At 44.2% G+C, this 19,217-nt stretch overlaps 1 protein-coding gene across 1 annotated transcript in view; it reads left to right on the top strand.

Moving 5' to 3' along the window:
* ICE1 (interactor of little elongation complex ELL subunit 1) overlaps positions 1-19,217 on the top strand; it is a 478,826-nt gene that overhangs the window by 195,058 nt on the left and 264,551 nt on the right. The window contains exons 12-13 of the mRNA XM_082258761.1: positions 6,751-6,834; positions 12,066-12,451. Of these exons, the coding sequence (XP_082114887.1) occupies positions 6,751-6,834; positions 12,066-12,451 (470 nt within the window). The remainder of the gene's footprint in view (positions 1-6,750; positions 6,835-12,065; positions 12,452-19,217) is intronic.

The following is a 19,217-nucleotide window of genomic DNA, read 5'->3' as shown; positions in this document are numbered from 1 at the left end:
GCAACTTTAAAGTTAATCACTCTAAATCGGAGATACTAAATATCTCCCTGCCTAAATCAACTCTTCAGCGTATCTCGGATGCTTATCCCTTTAAGACGGGATCCTCCTCCGTTCGCTACTTGGGCGTCCAGCTGCCTTTTGACCCGACACGACTCTTCACTGACAATTTTGCCCCTCTCTTCACTAAAACCCTGTCTGACCTGTCTACCTACTCCACGAAACGCTTGTCCTGGTTTGGGAGGATCAATGTTCTGAAGATGGACGTTCTACCTTGTTTTTTATACCTCTTTCAAGCGCTTCCTATCCACATACCTGCCTCCTTCTTTGACAAGCTACGCAGAGCACTCTCAAGATTTGTATGGCTTCATAGCCGACCCCGCTTAAAACATGCGACTCTCACCCTTCCAAAGTCTAGAGGGGGCACTGGTATCCCAGATTTCGCTCTCTACAATCGAGCGGCGACCTTGACGCGCTTAGTGGATTGGTTTCACAATGCTCCCACTAAACTGTGGGTGCAACTTGAACGTCTTCTTGCCCCCTTCGATCTCAGGGCACTCCCCTGGACCCCGGTCCATCTTCGTGACCACACTTCTTCTTTCGGCGCTTTAATGCGTCAGACCTTGCGGGTCTGGGACTGCCTGAATAAATCGGGACGTCTGTCATGTCCTCAGGGCTCCATGACGCCCTTCTTTGGATCCCCAGTGTTCCCTCCGGCGGCCTCGTGTTCCAGATTTGGCTCCTGGAACGCGACGGACCATCGACGGGTCTCCCAAATTCTCCGAGCTGACCCGTCCCTGTTGATGTCTCCTGCATCCGCCACTCCCGGTGGTGATCTCGTGAACTGGCTGCAGCACCGCCAGGCCCTCTCCTATGTACACGCCCTGCCCTCGTTGGCTGATGTTAGGGGTGACCCTTCGGAGTTGGACTCTATCCTGCTTCAGGATGTTCCCCCCATGCACACGGTGTCTCTCTTATATTCCTTGCTATTGCGTGCCCTCCGCCCTGATCTGCCGACATATACTGCTGTCTGGGACAGGGACCTGGGGCGCGCCCTCTCATCTACCGACTGGAACAAATGTTTTGCGCTGACCCACTCGCTGTCTCCTGCTACGCAAGTCCAAGAGAAGGGGTTCAAACTCTTGAGCAGATGGTACAGGTGCCCTTCCTCGATTGCCTACATTGATCCACTCCAGTCGGACCAATGTTGGCGGTGCACGTCCTCTAGGGGAACACTTATTCATATCTGGTGGGAATGTCCCCAGATCCATGAATTGTGGACTGGAATTATAGCTCTGTATTGCAGGCTCCAGGCAACCAATGTTCCTGCGACACCGGAACTGGCCCTGTTGTCTTTGTTACCCGGCTCCTTCCGGTCGATCAAGAGAGACGTTCTGAGGTCTGAGTTTTTCTTGGCGGCTGTTCGGACGGTGCTACCCAGACACTGGAGGACCAAGCACATACCCTCTAAACTTGAGTGGGCTCTAGAATTAGACCGGCTTAGGGACATGGAAAACCTGTTGGCGCGGGAGGGGGACAGGGAGGAACGCTTCTCTGCTGCTTGGAGGTCCTGGGACATGTTTCGGTGTTCGGATGCCTTTCAGTCCTGGCTCGAGACGTCTGTGCTGCCTGGTGCTGGGGGGCAGTAGTGGGACGTGGGCGGCCCCTCCTGATTTCCTCCACCTTCTTTGCCCCTTGGGCATACCTCTTTACATTCTCCTGCTTTATTCCACCCTCTTCCCTTTATTTCCCTCTCTGGCTATACCATTGACACCATAAGGCAATCATTTCGTGCTTATTTGTTGTTTTTAGGCGCTTCTCATTGGGACGCCGGGATATTTATCAATGCCTTCTACACTCCCCACAATCATCCCATGTGATGCCAGCTATGATAGTGTTTCTACCTGTGTTGGCCTTTCCTTTTATTTTCTTTTGTTTATGTTAACACCTGCTACCACACGTTGCTGTTTTTCTTGCCATTGTGCTGCTGCCGGGATCTAATGGACCTGGCGGTTTATGTTCCTTATTTGCACTTATCGATATTGATTGTTGTATGCACTTGCTCACAGTTTACTGTATGTCATTCCTGAACAATTTATTTTTCTGTATGTTTCATGCCCCCCATGCTTCTCCCCTTACTCTGTAAAACTCTTCTCTCTCAATAAAATAAGATTGAACTAAAAATGGAGAAAGATCTGGGAGTCTTGGTTGATGATAGATTAGGCAATAGAATGCAATGTCAAGCGGCAGCTACCAAAGTCAGCAGAATATTAGAATGCATAAAGAAAGGGATGTATTCCAGAGATAAGACTATAATCCTTCCACTTTATAAAACTCTGGTCCGACCACATCTGGAGTAGGCTTGTGACGATATCAGATTTCCATGCTGCGATTAATTGATTAGGGTTTTGCCACTGTATACGGTATTATCACGGTATTCAATTATTAAACTTAAATTTCTACCTCACTTCAATTTCATTGCTGAATTTAGGGACTTTGGTTTACTTTTGCACATAATTATATAGTCAGTCAGTACAGACTCTGTGAACCAGGCCTAAAATAAGCCATCAAGCAGTGTCTGGCCTAACTGGTGATGACTGGTTCTGGCGCTCGGCTCCGATCCGATGGCCTGGTCATTAGGGGCTAAATCCTTGCGGCCCAGAAGTGGTTAAACCTGCAGGAGGAGCGGTGTTTTTATTTGTAAACTTCTTTTCACATGCTTTAGGCCTGGTTCACATGTATGCGGGTTGGCGGTTCACATGTACGGTATGCGGGTTGGCAGCCCACATTTGCACAGGCATAGCAGCCCATTGATTTGAATGGGTTGCTATGCCCTCATTTTCCGCAGAAAAAAGGTGCATGCAGCATTTTAAAAAAATGCAGTGGCCTTGAAATCCATCCTACTTCTGCACCATGCGACTTACCTGAGGTTCCTGCTCTGGCAAGCTTTCTGCGTTTTTAAATACATGGGCCCAGCATTTAAAAACACAGTTTGCGTGTGCAGGAACTGCAAGTAAGTCGCATAGTGCAAAAGCAGGATGGGGTTCACGGCCACTGCATTTTTTTAAATTCTGCATGCGGCTTTTTTCAGCAGAAAACGCAGGCATAGCAGCCCAACCCCATTCAAATCAATGGGCTGCTATCCCTATCCCTGTGCAAATATGGGCCACCAACCCACATACATGTGAACCGCTAACCCGCATACATGTGAACCAGGCCTAAAGCAATAGTAAAGTAATTTACAAATAAAAATACCGGTCCTCCTGCAGGTTTAACCAATTCTGGACTGCAAGGATTTGCCCCCTTAATGACCAGGCTATCAGAGCTGAGCGCCAGGACCAGTCATCACCAGGTAGGCCAGACACTGCTTGATGGCTATATACTAATGTAATGTGGGCTGCTATGCCTGTGCATCTATATATATATATATATATATATATATATATATATATATATATATATATATATATATGCTATGCCCGTGTATGTATTTCCATCTATATCTCCATCTATATCTCCATCTCTGTCTGTATATATCCGTCTGTATATCTATCTCTCCATCTATCTGTATATCTATCTCTCCATCTATCTGTATATCTATCTCTTCATCTATCTCTATATCTATCTCTCCATCTATCTCTATATCTATCTCTCCATCTATCTGTATATCTATCTCTCCATCTATCTGTATATCTATCTGTATATCTGTATATCTATCTCTCCATCTATCTGTATATCTATCTGTATATCTATCTCTCCATCTATCTGTATATCTATCTGTATATCTATCTCTCCATCTATCTTTATATCTATCTCTCCATCTATCTATCTAGTGACAGTGTATGGTAAAAGTACTTGCAGACACTTGTAGAAGGCACTGTGTCTCTCACTGTGTCTCTCTGAGCCCGGGAAGAAGCATGTGGGTGTGTGCTGAGTGGGAGCCGTCTGATTGGTTACAGGGAGGAGCTAAGTCTCTCACTCTAGGATCATATTACCAGAGCTGTTACTATTGAGTGAGTGAACTGTTGAGTGAATGAGTCATCCAGCTCACTGAAATGTATCAATTCTAAAGTCAGACCCAGGAGCAGATAAACACGGTATATAAAAAATGCCACAATAACAATACCGTGGGTATGCAATACCGCGATATATCGAATTACTGAAAACTGGCATATCTCTAATCTGGAGTATTCTGTCCAGTTCGGGTCGCCAGTCCTCAGGAGGGATGTGTTGGAGCTGAAGAGAGTCCAGAGAAGGGCAACTAAACTGATTAGGGGATTGGAGGACCTTAATTATGAAGAGCGTCTGCAATCGCTTGTTTTATTTTCCCTGGAGAAGAGACGCCTGAGGGGGGACATGATAGCAATTTATAAATATCTCAATGGGGATCTCAGCATAGAAAAACAGCTATTCAGTCGAAGGGATTGCATGAGGACTCGAGGGCATACAATGCGATTAGAGGAGAAGCGTTTTAACCTCAGGCAACGTGGGGGGTTCTTTACTGTTTGGGCTACAAGATTGTGGCATTCTCTACCACAAGAGGTGGTTTCTGCGAGAAGTATGGTGGCTTTCAAAAGACTCTTAGACGTACATCTCAAGGATCAGAAGATTCAGGGCTATGTGAGATGATTACAGCCACACACACCTACACAGGTTGAACTGGATGGACTATTGTCTTTATTCAACCTCGCCTACTATGTAACTATGTAAAATTAAGGCCCCATGCACACAGGGCGTCAGAAAAAACGAGCTGCAGAGCCACTTCTAATTCCAGGAAAAAGCAGCTGTAAAAACTTGCTTTTAGTAGCTTTTTCCACTGGCGTTATTGCACGTTTGGCGGCGTCGCTTTTAGCGTTCTGCCTCCATTCAAAATCAATGGTTCCCTATGGGAGCCTATTGATTTGAATGGAAGGCACATCGCAAGTCGGATCCACGCCAAAATGGTGAAAAGAAACGGCATGGGGGTCCCCCCCCCCAGGTTCCAAACCAGGCCCTTTGGGTCTGGAATGGATTTTGAGGGGGAGCCCCACGCCGAAAAAAACGGTGTGACGTCCTCCCCAAAATCCATACCAAACCCTTATCCGAGCATGCAACTCGACAGGCCAGGAAAGGGGAGGGGACGAGCGAGCACCCCCACCCCAAAGCACCTTGTCCCCATGTTGATGAGGACAAGGGCCTCTTCCTGACAACCCTGGTCGGTGGTTGTGGGGATCTGCGGACAGGGGGGTTATATCGGAATCTGGAAGCCCCCTTTAACAAGGGGGCCCCCCAGATCCGGGACCCCCTCCCTATGTGAATATTGATGGGGTACATTGTACCCCTTCCCATTCACCCCATCAAGGTGCTTTGGGGTCGGACGGTGCAGAGCCCCCCCTGCCCCAAGGCACCCAACTCCCCCATGTTGAGGGCGTATAGCCTGGTATGGTTCAGGGGGGGTGGGGCCGCACGCTCGTCCCCTCCCCTTTCCTGGCCTGCCGGGCTGCATGCTCGGATAAGGGTTTGGTATGGATTCCAAATACTGATCCGACCTGCGATGCGCCTTCCATTCAAATCAATAGGCTCCCATAGGGAACCATTGATTTTGAATGGAAAAAAAAAAACGTATGATGTGTCTTAACGCTGTATAAGCAACGTTATTCAGCCTTTAGCAGCGTCAGACGTTTTTACAGCTTGACTCTGCAGCTCCAGAACACACTGGTCCTGGGTTTTTTTTTTTGCAGCTATTAAACGCCTATGCCACTTGGAGCTCCTAAAAGCTCTATGTGTGCATGAGGCCATAGAATAACATAGATGGGCGTTTTGCAGCTGCAAAAAAAAAAAAAAAACGTCTGACGCTCCTAACAGCAGCGGCAAAAATGCCCTGTGTGCATGGGGCTTAAACAGAGAGGAGAAGCTGTTGTAGAAAGGGGTGTCCAGCAGACAGGCTGAACACACAACTTGAAAGTAGATTTTTCAAGTAAGCTTAAATGGATTTAAATAACTTTTATTACTGTGCTGATGTTATAAAATTAAAGTGGATTATGTGATCTCCTTTAACAAAGTTTGTTTACATCCACAACTGCTGTTAATTTGTTTATGCAATTTATACTTATTTTTGGTGGAGGAACTTATAGAAACATAGAAACATAGAATGTGTCGGCAGATAAGAACCATTTGGCCCATCTAGTCTGCCCAATATATCTGAATCCTATGAATAGTCCCTGGCCCTATCTTGTATGAAGGATAGCCTTATGCCTATCCCATGCATGCTTAAACTCCTTCACTGTATTTGCAGCTACCACTTCTGCAGGAAGGTTATTCCATGCATCCACTACTCTCTCAGTAAAGTAATACTTCCTCATATTACTTTTAAACCTTTGCCCCTCTAATTTAAAACTGTGTCCTCTTGTGGTAGTTTTTCTTCTTTTAAATATGCTCTCCTCCTTTACCGAGTTGATTCCCTTTATGTATTTAAATGTTTCTATCATATCCCCTCTGTCTCTTCTTTCTTCCAAGCTATACATGTTAAGGTCCTTTATCCTTTCCTGGTAAGTTTTTTCCTGCAATCCATGTACTAGTTTAGTAGCTCTTCTCTGAACTCTCTCTAGAGTATCTATATCCTTTTGGAGATATGGCCTCCAGTACTGCGCACAATACTCCAAGTGAGGTCTCACCAGTACCTTACAGTACCTGGATCTACCTATTTTATGTTTCTTTAACATTATTACTATATTATTGATACATACATTTTTTTCTCCATTCTTGTGTGTCAAGAAAAAATCAGAGTTTTGCTGGAAGAACTTTGGGATTGTATAGAGTCCTCAACTGAAAACTGTGATGAGGATAAACCAATGTTGGGTAAGAATATTTTCCAAATGTTGCTTTAGTTTTCCTTTAAAATAATGATCAAGTCCTTAAATAAATTCAAACTTTTTGCTTATTATGCAAGCATTTTACCTTTGTAAATGTTCTGCAGTTAAGGCTCTATTCACACCTGAGCGTATCTTTTTCAGGCCTTTTTTTGGGCGTTTTTCAGGTGTTTTTTACAAATGTCTGGAGGCAGGCACTGACAGCAAACAAAAACGCTTGTAATCTGCCAAAAAAGAAGCTCATGTACTTTTGTGAGCTTCAGGCATTTTGATTCAGGTGACAAAACGCTCATATGTGAACAAGGGCTTTTGAAATGAGTGGGATTTTTCTTGTTGGGTGTTTTGAGACTTCAGAGATGAGCATTTTAGGAGCTGAAAAATGCTCAGGTGTGAACAGGGCCTAAGAGAACAAGGAATGTAAGCCATGCTATGTTAAGCCCTTCCAGCCCGTTATTTGTTTATATATGTTCCCCAGCACAATGCCTCGTGCTGGGGATATGCTTATAAACAGAACATTTGGGTTGGAGATCTTGTGCAATTCAAACAAAGCGGCACAATCCCCAAGGGTCAATATTTGAAAAGTATAGGGCATCCATGAGTTTCCCAAATGAGGGAGACACAGGAGTATATGGGATTTTGTCAAAGATGCCGATAACAGTAATCAACAAAATAAAGATGTTTAAAAAGCTAATTTTATTATTCCGTAGAAAACAAACACTATAAAAAAAGCGTTTGAAAAACATGTATACAGTGCTGCTAAAGGGCATATGCCTTTTACATACAGTCAACAGAACCCAAGAAGGTGGTGGGATCAATGCTTTTCACCCAGATTTGGGCTTCTTTAGGATTCACTTGAGGTTTATATAATATAATTACCCAAAAAACGTGAATCCATCTGAAAATGAATACAGAAGCGGATTTATCATAGTTCTAAATAAAATAATCGATGAAGGGCGCCTCTTCCATATAGTGAGTTCCCTTAACTGCTGCCCCTTTAAGTGAAAAACAAAAATAATACATATAAAGCAGGTGTTGTTAAGTGATGGCTAATGTAGATATAATGTTAAATAACATACAAATGCGCCAATAGTGTGAAGACAACAATAAACAATTGCTATGTAACCAGCAGAAATTAATAAAGGTGAAGCATTCACAGTCCATATACAAAGAAGTCTTCTTAAGTGGAATAAATTAGTGCTCAATAAATGCTTTCACCCACACAGTGCCTTCTTATTTTGATTCAAGTGCTCCACCTCGTGATGAGACTCATAAGTCTGCTCACCAGAAGCCCCAGGGACCATACAGCCTTATCAGCAATCAGAACACCTGGATAGGTCTTCACCTCCCTATTCCCTCTTAGAAGGCCGATGTTGATTATATGGGGGTAAATTAGAGACACCCATAATAGTGCAACACTGTTTTATTAAATATTAAAATGCCACCACACTCATATCAATAGTTAGGCTTACATAGAATGTGCCCTGTCTGGCACCAGCTCAGATCACATATCAATTGCATCCCCTTTCCTCAACCATGTAATGGACTCACCCCTCTCTAAACGCTCCGAGAAGCCAGCCGGCGTGCGTTCCACGGAGTCACTGGAAGTGACGTTCATATTTAATAAAACAGTGTTGCACTATTATGGGTGTCTCTGTTTTACCTCCATATAATCAACATCGGCCATCTGAGAGGGATTGGAGAGGTGCGGACCCATCCAGGTGTCCTGATTGCTGATAAGGCTGTATGGTTCCTGGGACCTGGTGGCTTCTGGTGAGCAGATTTATGAGTCTTATCACGAGGTGGAGCACTTGAATCAAAATAAGAAGTCACAGTGTGGGTGACAGCATTTATTCCACTTAAGAAGACTTCTTTGTATATGGACTGTGAATGCTTTGCTTTTATTAATTTCTGCAGGTTATATAGCAATAGTGCATTGTTGTGTAAACATACAGTTGTATTCAAAATTATTCAACCCCCACTGAAATTAATTGATTTTGATCATTCAGTCATCCTGCTTACAATTAAATCAAAGAGGCACGTGTAGGTCAGACAAATATAACCTAACATTTATAATGAAATAACCACAAATGTCTTTTCTGTGCTCACATCATTATCAGTTTTATTCAACCCCCAAGTGACATTCAATCTTAGTACTTAGTACAACATCCTTTTACAGTTATAACAGCTTTTAAACATGAAGCATAGCTTGACACAAGTGTCTTGCAGCGATCTACGGGTATCTTCGCCCATTCGTCATGGGCAAAAGCCTCCAGTTCAGTCACATTCTTAGGCTTGTGCACTGCTCAATCGGATTTAAGTCTGGTGACTGTGATGGCCACTCCAAAATGTTCCAGCCTTTAATCTTCAGCCATGCTCTAGTGGACTTGGAGGTATGCTTGGGATCATTGTCCTGTTGAAAGGTCCAACGTCTCCCAAGCCTCAGGTTTGTGACGGACTGCATCACATTGTCATCCAATATCTCCTGGTACTGAAGAGAATTCATGGTACCTTGCACACGCTGAAGCTTCCCTGTACCTGCAGAAGCAAAACAGCCCCAAAGCATGATTGACCCCCCGCCATGCTTCACAGTAGGCAAGGTGTTATTTTCTTCATAGGCCTTGTTCTTCCTCCTCCAAACATAGCGTTGATCCATGGGCCCAAACAGTTCTAATTTTGTTTCATCAGTCCACAGAACACTATCCCAAAACTTCTGTGGTTTGTCCACATGACTTTTGGCATACTGCAGTCGACTCTTCTTATTCTTTGGAGACAGCAAGGGGGTGCGCCTGGGAGTTCTGGCATGGAGGCCTTCATTACGCAGTGTGCGCCCTATTTTCTGAGCAGAAACTTCAGTACCCACATCTGACAATTTTTTTCTCAGTTCCTCAGCAGTCACACGGGGACTTTTCTCCACTACGCTTCAGGTAGCGCACAGCAGTCGAAGTCAGCATCTTCTTTCTGCCATGACCAGGTAGCGTTTCAACTGTGGCCTTTGCCTTGAATTTGCGAATGATGCTTCCTATGGTGTCTCTTGGTATGTTTAACATCTTTGCAATCTTCTTATAGCCATTGCCCTTCCTGTGAAGAGTAATCACCTCTTCTCTTGTCTTTCTGGACCATTCTCTTGACTTCACCATGTTTGTAACCACACCAGTAAATGTCTAGTAGGAGCTGAGTATCACAGTCATTTTAAAGCTGCCTAATTGGTGCTTATTTGGCTTTATTGCTGCTCCCTGACATCCACAGGTGTTTTCAATACCTGATTGAAAACACTTCAATGAACCTCTGTTGTTCAGAGTGGTAGTCTTTAAGGGGTTGAATAATTGTGTCAATGAAGATTTCACAAAAGAAACATTTACTACTGTATTACAAAACCAATTGATGTCATTTTAGTTGCATATGGTTCAAGAAGTCCTTGTAGGATTTCATTCTGAATACAATTACAAATGTACACTAAATTCCATAAAACCTTTTACAGCATTGGGGGTTGAATAATTTTGAACACAACTGTGTGTGTATATGTGTATATATATATATATATATATATTAGCAAAGACCCTAGAGAATAAAATGGCGATCATTGCAATATTTTATGTCACACCGTATTTTTTGCACAACAGTCTTTAAATTGCAATCTTTTGAGAAGAAATACACTCGTGAATAAAAAAAAAAAAATGTAAAGTTAGCCAAAATTTTTTGTAAAATGTGAAAGATTGTGTTCTGTCGAGTAAATAGATACCTCACATGTCATGCTTTAAAATTGCGCACACTCATGGAATGGCGACAAACTTTGGTACTTAAAAATCTCCATAGGTGATGCTTTAAGACCCTAAATCCCTCCTTTGCACTTAAAAGCATTCAAAACGCCAAGTTTGGCTGTTTTGAATGCTGACATTTTTTAAATCTGGCGCCTTTAGGGCTCCAGTACCTGGACGTGATGTCATGACATCGCTTCCAGGTTTTTACATCGTAGACTGGATCAGCGCCGAATGCAGCTTTGTTGGGGTCTTCGGCCAGCCAGCTGACGTGCCGGCTGGTCGATCGGGTCTCCAGGTGGGACAGGAGACCTGGGCAAGCCGTGGAAGGCGACGGGAGGGGGGGGGGGTCATCCACTTCCTGCTTCTTTTAATGACAGCCCCGCGGCTGTTCAGCCACATCAGTTGTAATTGCAAGAAAGCCAACCGATGGGTTTAAATATTGATTGATTTAGTTTGAAATAGCATTTCTGTCATTTTTTTTTTGAGGATGTCCGTAAAAATATATGCTCTGTTTGTCTATTTTGTCAGTAAAAAATGTTTAGTACACATCTACTGGTTGCCATTCTACTGAAACACCTTTTTACTGATTGTCATTGTGTTGGCCACCATGTGTCAGAAAAGGATTATAGAGGCCTCATAATCACTTGCTTCTTTGTTAAATGATGTAGTCTCCTGATGTTAGAACCACAGCGCACAGTTGTTTGTCCTGCCTGTCAAAATTTCCCCATTACTGACATTACAGTACTGCTCTCGCAAATATTCTGCATAATTGATTTGGTGAGATTCTAAAGTCTGTGAGGTGCTATAGAGGTATTACTACTAAGTAGAGCTACTGGGTTGGAATATATTACTTATTTCTTAGATGTGGTGGCTGCATAGATTTTATTTTTTCAATCTAAGAACATTTTCAGCAAATACAAAAAATAGCCGATGATCTTGCTGGAAATGCAGTAGCGCTTTACACAAACTGTAACATTTGTTACTAGGTAAGCTCACAATAAGTGACAATTCCATCATCCCCCATGCAAAAGAGATGAACAAAGGGAGACATGTTTGAAGTCCAGCGTGGATTGCAGTTACAGCTCACTCAATACATATAGTGGAGGAATTAGCATAGCTGCCCAAGGACAGTAAGTGGTTTGTTCACAGAATTACCAGGTAAAAATAAAGGGAATAAAGCCTGAAAAAATATTAATATAGCTACCACATCTAAGAACTGGTAGGCTGTGTTATAATCTTTTTTTATTTTTGGGTTTAGATATGCTTCAAGAGAAGATGAGCATATATGGCAAGGAAATCTGGTTTTCCCTAAACAGTGTTTCATCTTCAACACCCATGAGATTAGACCATTAATGAATTAAGAAATAAATTAACAATTATACAATAGCTTGCTTTTTTTTGTTTAGAATATTACCACAATTTAAATCAATGACATCATTTTTATGAACTTTGTTTCCTTCAGAAACCAATTTAGAAAAAGAAAAGCACTTCCAGAGCCCTGATGATCACACACCTTCTCTTAGGCATTTTAATCCTTCAACATTAAGTTGCAAGTTTGACACCTCCTCTGAATTGGCTGTTGTAAATACGCCAAATGATTCTACTAACTGTAAAAAATCACATGAAATTCATACCTACAAGGATGCCTATAATGAATATACAGGAGACCAGAGATTCCACACCGAGACCCCAGTGAAAGATGTGTTTGTACTCCAAGATTTAAATGACAGCCACTTTGAAAATTCTGATAATGAATGTGACATGGAAGAACTTTCACAAATAATGTGCTGGGCAAAACCTCTCCCACATATTTTATCTCCTCTACAATTTTCTCCGTTAACCACAAAGGTAGGTCCAAAGCTTCTGAACATTATTTTGGAAAACATTTCCACTTGACCGTTTTTTATATACTAGTATGTCACTTCATTCTTTTACTTTTTACTTCAGTATCTTTGATCAACCTTTTCTTCGGTTGGACTTTGGAATGCCATACCCAGATCCTGCTGGACTGGACATTGCAGGGGTTAGTCTGGAAGAGACCTCGGCCACTGGGTTCTGCTTGTGCTGGTTTACAAACGTTTAGTGCTGGTAAAAGCAGCAGAGTTATTTCCAGACAAAAAATACACACAAAAGAAAAAACTAGCAGGTGCGCTGATCAACAGTTTAATATAGCCCTCCAGCTGGTTATTTTTTGCGCTATAAACAAAAAAGAGCGACAATTATGAAAAAAAACTATTTCTCTAGCGCTCATTGACAGACGTAGTCCTCGGTGATACACCACCTTCGGGTTATGTTGCCTCCACAGGAGCAGGACTAGACAGGAAATTAAAAAGCTCTGGCCACACCCCAGGGGCAGTCCCAGAGGGTATATCCTCTCTCTCTCTGCCTCAGCAAATCAGTTATTTTCTGTCTAGTTAGGAGTAAGGACCTAGATACCTTGCTGGGATCTTAGGTCCTGGCAAGAATTTTTTCTTAAAGGATTTTTTAGACAGCTTTTTTTCTCCAGTGTTCCTGCGAGATCTTCAAGCAAGAAAGCTGAACTGGGCGACGGGCTGGATGTTGAGATCCGGTGGTCACCCCAGTTCAGCCTACGAGCGCGTGCAGGCCATAGCTCCGCGCTGGGTCGGCCGCGACAAAGTCCCATTAAAGGACTGTCCACGCGAGTTAAACGTCTCGCTGAATTGCCAAAGACCATGAGTCACGGCGTCCGTATCGGTCGACAGCCCTCCCGCCCCGGTGGAGAGGGGTACTGTCAGGAGTTGGTGCCCGCCTGGTTCCGGTATGGTGAGTAGTATGTTCCCCCTTTCCCCCTGACGGGTTTTGTGGTGAACGCGGGCCCCTCTCTGTATGGTAAGATAGAGTCCCTTTCTATCCTACAACATGACACAGATCCTCCTACTTTGAGTGTGATTTTATGTGTGCAAAAAGCCAGGAGGCTTGGTTTGGGAGCTTACAATCTAATTGTATACATGTTTTAAAGATGTAATCTGTGGCATTCTGGGAATCTTATGGGTTAAGAATAAGCTACCTACCAGTCAGAAGCCACGGACATGTAGACTGCCTTCCTAATCAGATCTCCAGCTATTAGCAGGCCTCCCGAACGGCCATGCGGTCCGCCAGGGCCGGTACCGCCAACCACGCCATATCCCCATGCAGAGAGAGTGTTGTGTGCCCTGCAGCACACCGCTATTTAGTACGGGCCGCCGCCATTTTTTTTGCTGGATCGCACGAGCCGCCATTTTGGCGTAGCCTCGTGTCTCCAGCATGGGGGCGGCCATGTTTGAGGTGATCCAAACACCTCGTGGAGCTTGGGGGAGGCGCCGGAAGGCGTACAGAGGGGCGGAGCCGCCTCCTTTTTTCCTGGGCAGCCAGCCAAAAGACTTCCTGTTTGTCAAGACAGCGCTGTAACCTGTTGCAGTTAAACTCTGAGCATCAAGTGGTGAGCCTGGGGGTCTATCTCTCTCTCTCTCTCGATCGATAGGGATCCCTAGCAGGTAACACTAAGGGGCTTTTGTGGCGCTGGGGGTCGAAAAAAAAAAAAAAAAAAAAAAAGTTTTATTTTTGAATTATATTATCCAGGAAGTAACTGGAATTTTCATGGACCCTTCCACACATATTCCCCCACCTGTTTCCCTCGAGGGGGCCACGGGACCCGCCGGTGCACAGAGTATAGAGTCATTTACAGCAATTTTGGAGTCTATGGTGGCTCGGGTGGAGGCGTCCTGTCAGGGACGGGGGTCAAGGAAGCGACCCCCGCCTACCCCTATACCATCTGACACCTCTGACTCAGATTCAGAGGTGGTCACGGCAATTGCAGGTTCCTCTGCAAGGGCTGTTATCCCAGGTAAAGCCCCCTCAGACAGTGAGGAGGACGCTTCTTCTCCTGCTATTATTCAGGAAGAAGCATTGGTGGACGCACTAGTTGTGGCAGTGCAGGAAACCTTAAAACTTGAGGCTTTACCGGCAGAGGCAACTGAAACAGAGATTCCTTTTGGTACTAATAAGCCCATCAAGACGATGAAGGCTTTTCCTGTACCTAAATGTTTCGGTAATCAGATTAAAGGAGAATGGGAGCATTCTAAACGTACCTTTACTATTTCCAAGCGTATTGCTAGACGCTATCCGTTTGAGGAATCCATCATTAAGAAATGGACGGTACCACCAGTCGTGGATCCGCCTATTTCCAGGCTGAATAAAGCCACGGTTATTCCAGTGGAGGACACTTCGTCCTTTAAGGATCCGGTGGATCGAAAGATGGAAGCAGAGTCCCGCACCATCTTCTCTCTGATAGGGTCAGCTTTTAGACCAGTAATTGTTATTGGTCTAGTTTCCCAGACACTTACGGAATGGGCGAAAATGGTACGCCAAGAACTTAGGGGAAAAGATATTCCCCAGGAGACATCTGATTTGATGGAACGGATTATACAAGGGCTACAGTTTATCTGTGACGCAGCCTTGGACACTACTCCCTTATTAGGGCATGCATCTAAGACAGCGGTGATCCTCAGACGTGTGCTGTGGTTAAAATGCTGGTCAGCTGACCTAGGTTCCAAAAAGACCTTGACAAATCTCCCCTTTCAGGGGAATCGTCTATTTGGGGCCAACCTAGATGAAATCATTAAGGATGCCACTGGGGGCAAGAGCACTTTTTTGCCACAGGCTGCTAAAGCTAAGGGACCTCGCAACAAGCGAGGACCTTTCTTTACCGCCCATAAAGGGCGCCCGGCTGGTACTAGCGGGAAAGGCAAGACTCCTCCAGGAGGGTTCAAGAAGGGGACCAACCCAGCCAAACCCGAAGCAAAGGAGTACACAGCCTGAAGGTGCGCCCCCACCCGGTTTCAGGGTGGGGGGACGTTTTCACCGGTATTCAGGACATTAGATCGAGCATCAACCACTACTACCGGTGCGATTCTTCCCTTCCAACATTTAAGTACTACAGGAAGCGGTAGTTACCGTTCCCTGAATAGATCTTTTCCTTTACCTTTTCCCAAGATTAGTCCCGATACCTCATAGGAATCGGATCTGGTTGACCAGATAGGCCAAGTAGCCTCTAGTCGGGTGACTTCGGTCCCTGAGGTTCAACCAGAAAAGATCACCTTTCCTGATAACTATCAGGTATCTGATAAATGTGTGGGAACAGAAAACGACCAGACTTTCTCGGATGGTCGGGGCCAGATACCTCTAGGGACGCCTGGTTCAGATTCAATCAGCGCCAGTGGTCCTAGAAATTCTAGGCTGGCCTCCTCAAGCCGGCCTGGCCGACTTGGACATGTTAGTCGTACACGTTCCGTGGGAACTTCGTCTCAGGGAGTGTCTGTGGTCTCAAGGACCAATTTACCATCATGCTTTACAGTCGCTGGGTTTAATGGCCTGGCCATTGAGACCCAAGTACTGAAGGACAGAGGTTTGTCAGCTTCAGTCATTCCTACCCTTATTAAAGCAAGGAAAGCGACTTCCAGCAAAGTCTATTATCACACATGGAAAACTTATATTGCGTGGTGCGAATCTTTAGGATTTCCTCCACGTACCTATTCGGTGTCTCGAATATTGGCCTTTTTGCAACTAGGGGTTGAGCAGAAGCTAGCCTTGAGCACCATCAAGGGTCAAGTTTCAGCATTAGCAATCTTCTTTCAGAAGCCTTTAGCTACCAAATCCTTGGTGCGGAATTTCATCCAGGGGGTGCGGCACCTGGCTCCTCCAGTCCGCGTGCCCTTACCGCCTTGGGATCTTAATTTGGTTTTGTCGGTTCTACAGAAACCTCCCTTTGAAAACATCAGGGAGATTCCCTTGCTTACTTTATCCCAGAAGGTGGCCTTCTTGGTGGCTATTACTTCTGCTCGCAGGGTGTCAGAACTGGCTGCATTATCATGCCAGTCACCATACCTAGTGATTCATAGGGATAAGGTAGTACTTCATCCTAAGCCATCTTTTCTTCCCAAGGTGGTTTCAGATTTTCATCTGAATGAAGATATTGTACTACCTTCCTTGTGTCCTCAGCCCAAGCATCATCGGGAACATGCGTTGCATTCCTTAGATGTGGTTCGGGCAATCAGGGTATACCTGAAAGCTACGGAATCATTCCGTAAGACGGATTCACTTTTTGTGATCACGGATGGCCCCAGAAAGGGTTTGCCTGCATCTGCCGCGACCATTGCCAAATGGATTAGACAAACGGTGGTACAGGCTTATTCTATTAAGGGTCAGAGTCCTCCGTTCCCTGTTAGGGCGCACTCCACTCGAGCGCTCAGTACTTCCTGGGCCTTTCGCCATCAGGCGTCAGTGGTCCAGGTATGTAAGGCGGCCACCTGGTCGTCGGTACATACCTTTACAAAGTTCTATAAAATTGATGTGACGGCATCGGCGGATGCCTCATTTGGCCGCAAGGTTTTGCAGGCCGCAATTTGAGGAGACCGGTGGTCTACCTCGAGGGTTTTTTCTGTTTGAAAAAAAAAAAAAAAAAAAAAATTTTTCTCTTTTTTTGTTGAGTCTCATCATTAAGGATGAGCATTGTAAACTTCTAGTTGGCACCGGTTGGGCCTTCTAGATTGGGATTTGATTTCCATTTTCCCACCCCTCAGTTGTGATACTGCTCTGGGACGTCCCGAAGGTGGTGTATCACCGAGGACTACGTCTGTCAATGAGCGCTAGAGAAAAATGGATTTTTGTTAAATCTTACCGTAAAATCCTTTTCTCTTAGCTCATTGACAGACGTAGTCCCCGCCCCTCTGTTTTTTGAGTTGTGTTAAAATCTCTAAAGACTGCTTTTTCACATAACTGATTTGCTGAGGCAGAGAGAGAGAGGATATACCCTCTGGGACTGCCCTTGGGGTGTGGCCAGAGCTTTTTAATTTCCTGTCTAGTCCTGCTCCTGTGGAGGCAACATAACCCGAAGGTGGTGTATCACCGAGGACTACGTCTGTCAATGAGCTAAGAGAAAAGGATTTTACGGTAAGATTTTACAAAAATCCATTTATTTTTCACATTCTGCTATATAACATTCCCCCAAAAAAATTTAAAAAATCTAATTTTTTCATTCTTTTAGGCCAATTTGTATTCTGCTACATATTTTTGGTAAACAAAAAATTGCAATAAGCGTATTTTGATTGGTTTGCGCAAAAGTTATCGCATCTACAAACTTGGGGAAAGATTTATGTCATATTTTTATTTTTTTTAATTTTTTTTTTACTAGCAATAGCAGCGATCTGCAATTTTTAGCGGAACTGCGACATTGTGGAGGACAGATCGGACCCCTAACTGACCTTTTTGGCACTTTTGGGGAGGACCAGTGACATTACTACAGTAATCAGTGCTAAAAATATGCACTGGCAGGGAAGGGGTTAAAGTAGTGGGTGATCAAAGGGTTAAATGTAAGCCTAGGGGCATGTTTACTAACTGCGGGTGGGGGCTTGTGAAATGACCATAGAGGCCTGTGATCCTATATAGAAGGATCACAGGCAATCTGTGATCATTTCAGAGAGAAGAATAAAACTGCGGCGGGCAGTCCGGAAGAGTAAAACTGCGGCGGGCAGTCCGGAACTGGTTAAAGAGAGGTTTAATCTTCTGGTATTGAGTGACAAAAACTTTATAGTCATTTTGCATATATGTTTGAAGGCGGGCCTTTGGCCAGCCTGTATTTGTAGGAGGAGTCTGTGGGGGTATATTATCCTCCTCCTCATATATAAATCGGGCAAAATTACATTGTAATGTAGAGAGAAAAGGCAGTTACCCCAAGAAGGCTTCTTGGATCTTGTTTTGGGAAGTGTGCAACAATGTAGGTAGAAATCCTTTATCCTGTGTAGTAGAGCTCTCCATGTAGAAGAGCATAGACATCAACTAGTGAATAAGTGGTGTGGTTAATAAAACTGAAACATTCAACAGTGCATAATCAGTTAAACAAATAACAAGCATATGAGACTTCTCACTGGGTAGCATTTCACTACAAATGGCAAGTATGGGTTAGAGTTCCATGGAGGAAGTCTAACTAGAATAAGCATTTAAAATTGAAATAGCCTTACTTTATTGACCAACTATAAATAACAATGTAACAAGACAAAATATGTATCTTGAAGAATTTTATTATTTCATCAAATATCACTCTTCATCCCACCTTCGTTTCCATGATGGGGATACTCTGCCCGGGAATGCTCTAGGGAGAGGTGACATCAGATTCAGTTGAATAAGCCAACGTCGGGCCAAACAGGTCGTCCGCCATCGTGAATGATACGTAGGTAGTGCCTTCTTTGGTTATCGATACTTTGGTAGCATGACCCCACTTGTAGGCCACTTTGTTATTGTGCAAAATGTTAGGGATGGATACCAGTCTTTTCTGAGCTAAGATGGTGTGTTGTGAGAGATCAGCAAAAAAGTAGAGTAGGGGTCAGGTAGTGGGGTGCTGTATCATGAGAGCTGCACGAGTTGTTCATTTACATGGAAAAAAGGGATTCTGGTGAAAACATCTCTTAGAACTCTATCTGGCAAATGGGGGGGGGGGGGGGGTGGTTGGGATCCTATGAGCTCCATCCACCACAACCTCCCCCTTTTCCCCTTTTGAAGTAGAGATGAGTTTTTGTACTTAACACCTTAAGTTCGCAGAATATGCTAGAATCTTTGGAAT

Source organism: Pelophylax lessonae (assembly GCF_965119305.1).
Source record: "Pelophylax lessonae genome assembly, chromosome: 5".
Lineage (NCBI taxonomy): Eukaryota > Metazoa > Chordata > Amphibia > Anura > Ranidae > Pelophylax > Pelophylax lessonae.
Note: the sequence above shows the minus strand (reverse complement) of the source record. Positions and strands in the feature narration are given on the sequence as shown.